The sequence below is a fragment of the Chaetura pelagica genome, unplaced genomic scaffold (assembly GCF_000747805.2).
Source record: "Chaetura pelagica isolate M959 unplaced genomic scaffold, ChaPel_1.0 scaffold698, whole genome shotgun sequence".
NCBI lineage: Eukaryota > Metazoa > Chordata > Aves > Apodiformes > Apodidae > Chaetura > Chaetura pelagica.
Genome location: NW_009954236.1, coordinates 391,438 through 395,393, shown reverse-complemented (window position 1 = coordinate 395,393; position 3,956 = coordinate 391,438). Strand labels below are relative to the sequence as shown.

At 51.5% G+C, this 3,956-nt stretch overlaps 1 protein-coding gene across 2 annotated transcripts in view; it reads right to left on the bottom strand.

The window, feature by feature from the left end:
- The window catches only part of DHDDS (dehydrodolichyl diphosphate synthase), a 9,715-nt gene extending 6,943 nt beyond the window's left edge, over positions 1 to 2,772 (bottom strand). Inside the window, exons 1-3 of one of the 2 annotated variants that reach the window (XM_010003672.1) lie at positions 2,693 to 2,772; positions 1,335 to 1,451; positions 499 to 641 (exon numbers count right to left, since the gene is read on the bottom strand). In XM_010003672.1, the coding sequence (XP_010001974.1) occupies positions 499 to 641; positions 1,335 to 1,451; positions 2,693 to 2,755 (323 nt within the window). In that variant the 5' untranslated portion in view covers positions 2,756 to 2,772. The remainder of the gene's footprint in view (positions 1 to 498; positions 642 to 1,334; positions 1,452 to 2,692) is intronic. The other variant, XM_010003674.1, reaches the window with a different exon arrangement.
- Between the last annotated feature and the right edge of the window lie 1,184 nt (positions 2,773 to 3,956).

The window sequence follows — 3,956 nt, the reverse complement described above, 5'->3', positions numbered from 1 at the left end:
TTCCTGCTGCTGCCTTACTGGTGCCACAATCCCCTGATGAAGGGCCACACTGGGTAGAAATCAGGGAAATGGCCTCTTGGGATCACTGTGTGGTGCAGCACTCAGATAGCCCTGGTTTTCCTGACTTGTACTAGCACACACACAAAGCACAAGCTAAACTGACCAGCCAAATGCACTGTGCCAGAATTTAAGACCAGGCTTTCCTACCTCATGAAAACACAGGATCTAGCACTCCAGTGCTAAGGAATTTCTACTTGTGCTCTCCTCAACCAAAAGCTGGACCATCCCAACTGCTTGGATGGGATTGTTGCAAAACAAGCCACATGATACACCCACCAATCTGGCCTGGGGACTGTGTGTGCTCAGGAGCTGCACATCCCACCCAGGCAGGCACAGCTTCCTTCATTTAAACCATTTTCACAAACTTCCAACAGCCCTGTAACACCTCTTAATCACTTTCTGCTTTAGTTCCACAGACAGACACCAGCAGATTCTTACTGTTCTTCCAGCAAGCGGCTAAATTTCTGTCTTGCCAGATCCATCAGCCCATCCACCTCCTCCTTGGAGCGCTTGAAGTTCTCGATGCTAAAGGCATAAACTGTCACCTCCCGAATGCCCAGGTTCAAGCACCACCGTAATGTCTGCAAGAAGACAAAATATCATGGAAAACAAAACCCAGGTGAGCAGATCCAGACAATCAGACAGGTCAGCAAGACGCAGCTTCTCCACTGGCAAAAGCTTCCTGTCGTTTCCTGCGATGCTGAGACTGGATCCAAAGGAACAACCACCAAGAGCTGGCAATGGAACCCACCTGATGAGAGATGGGTCAGTCTCAGCACTATTGTGGATTCACATCCTTGGATGGGAGGAAAATATCTCCATCTAAGGATGTGAATCCACAAGAGTTGCAGGGCTGATCCATCCAGGGAGAGCAGTTCTTGTAGAGAACTCAAAATGATATCCTCATAAATACACAGATATCCTCAGAGATAATCCTCATAACATTACAAGTTATATGTTATTGTACCTTTCAAAACCTTTTCAAAGAAATTTAACCCTCTTCACAGGATTAAATGCTTCAAGATCTACCCGGCAGATCTTTTAATTGAGTGTAAAACAGATAGGGGAAAAAAACCAGCTGATGAAAATGACTCTGCAAGATACCAGGAAGAGGGAGAGGAGCTGCAGCTGGGAACCCTGATGACTAAGGTCACCTCCAAGCCTGACTCCAGTGAAGGAAGAGGATCCACCAATTGAGCAGTAAATGGGCAACTGGTGAACATGGCTCAGGCTTTCAACACACAGAACATAAAGGCAGCAAACACCTTTCCCACCTGTGCCAGCTTATCAAAGCCTTGCGAGTGCCCCTGCTGTCTCTCCACGTGGCACTTTTGGGCGTAACGGCGATTGCCATCCATGATGAAGGCAACATGTTGGGGCATTGGACCTGCCTGGAAAATGAGGAGAGACACAACAGAGCAGAAAGTGAATGGCCAAGCTGGCATCTTGCATGGCAGAGTTTAGTCCCACCATTCCTGGCAGCACCACCAGGATTCCTTCCAAAACAGGCATGTTTCATAGAATCATGGATGGTTTGGGTTGGAAGGGACCTTAAAGACCATCCAGTCCCACCCCCTGCATGGGCAGGGACACCTCCCACCAGCCCAGGTTGCTCCAAGCCCCATCCAACCTGCCCTTCAACACTGCCAGGGATGGGGCAGCCACAGCTTCCCTGGGCAACCTGGGCCAGGCTCTCACCACCCTCACACCAAACATTTTCCTCCTCATGTCTCACCTCAATCTCCCTCTTCCAGTTTTAATCCCTTCCCCCTTGTCCCAAGTCCTTCCCCAGCTTTCCTGGAGCCCCTTCAGGCCCTGGAAGCTGCTCTCAGGTCTCCCTGGAGCCTTCTCTTCTCCAGGCTGAACAGCCCAACTCTCCCAGCCTGTCTTCATAGGAGAGACTGAGAGAGTTGTGGTTGTTCACCCTGGAGAAGAGAAGTCTCCAGGTTTGTAGGATGTCAGCTTCAAGTCTGGGGCTGGACAAAGTAAGATGCTTACTCCCTCTGTGCTATCCCTGGTTTGGGATCTCTAACAAGCAGGGCAGTAATGACAATTTCCACACTGCCCTCCCTGTTTCTGTCACACAACAGAAAACTTCAGTGCCCAGGAGAGCAGCCCTGCCACAAGCACCTCCCTGCAGCCACAGGGGAGGCTGCACACAGGTTTATGCTGCCATAATTGTAAGTCCTGAGACTTAAGAGGAGCGTTTCTTTCCACTGACCTCACTGGATCCCTCTGTGAAGACACCAGCACCAGGCTCAAGACACTACTGAGCAAGGACAGAATGTTCCCAGAACTGGCGAGTTATTATTCTACTCAGCAGAAACTCAGAGTAATCTCTTAAACTCCTAATCTGACCACCTTGCTTCTCACCCTCTTCCCATGCTCTGCCTTCATCAGCAAGGCTGCAGAACATGGAGGCCTGGGAGTGTAAGTTCACTATTGGCAGCCCTGCCTGCTCCTTTGCAAGACTAAGCTCAAGTGATTTTCCATCCTGTTTAAGGATGTACATCCCATGCCAGCATAAAATGCACCCTGGCAACAAAAAGCAGAGCAGTCACAGGGTCAGTTCCACTCTGAACCCCAGGAGCCTGCCAATTCTCCAGCCCAGGTAACCAAATTCCTTCCTTACCTTAATGATGTTGGCACAGAATCTCTCTATGATGGTCAGCTCACCCTCTCTGATCCACGACATGTCTGAACCACAGCTCCTTGCCTCCTTCAATGGGAAGATGAAAATGAAAGGGTTAGAGGGACAGAAGATTCTGTCTGAGCCCAAAGCAGGGCTGCAAACCATCACATGGGGAAAAATAGGCCTTGATTAGCTGCTTTGGAGCCCTTTTTATCATCTTGATAAACAGATAGAGGGGGAGATCAGCAACAGGGTCTAGAATTTTCCAGCTGTTTGTCATAAGAGGGGATTCTGCACTAGCTGGTAGCAAGGAAAAACACATTACTGCATCTTCCAGCCCATCCAGGTGGTGAATTAGTCCAGAGCTGCAATCTGGACCACCAGCAGGTGAGTCACAGGCAGCACCACCAAACCTTCAGTGCTTCTGTCATTGAGCTGCTGGAAACCTTTCAAATGAAGCAGCTGTTTACATCACCAACCACCCTGCCCTTGCATCATCACTGCTGTTTGTTTCATTAATAAAGGACTTTAACCTCTGAAGCTGTAAAGCTATTGTGGTTTTTTTAGCACATTATCTGCACAGAGAATACAAGGGGTTTGAGCTAACAAGACATAAACTTGCTCAACTTCCACGTTAAACCTCCCATTCTCTCTGCCAGGACCCCTGCCCAGGTAAAGCAGCTGCGGAGGAGCAGTGCAGACCCAATCACCTCCCTACACACCCAGGGACCGCAGCAGACTCAAAACGATGCTGACTGCAGGGATTTCACTGCCCCTTCCCTCAGGAAGGGATGTCTGGCCACAAAACACGAAGGCAGGGAACTGCTGACCCTCTGGCTCTGCCACTAAAGCTCTTAACGCTCCCTTGGGAAGCCCACGGGCTGCAAACACACCCTCCTCCCCTGCCACCTTAACGGACACCGATCTTTTTACACGGGGTTCCACACTCACCTTAAAAAACAACCAAACCCACCTTCCCAAAGCAGCCCCCGCTCTGCGGGCCGGGGACGCAGCGCCTGGAAGGCCGGGACCCCCTCAGGCCCAGCCGGGAGACCCTCCCGGGGCGGAGGAAGGAGGGAGGGAAGCGAGGAGGGCCTGAAGAACACCCGAAACACCCCACACACACACACCCTGAGCGGGAACGGCCCTGAGCGGGAACGGCCCTGCACAGCCCTCCCGCCCCGCCGGGCCGAGAGGAGACGGGATCGCCCCCCGGGCCTCCCGGGAGGGAGGGAAGGGGCTGCCCAGGAAGGGGCAGCGGGCG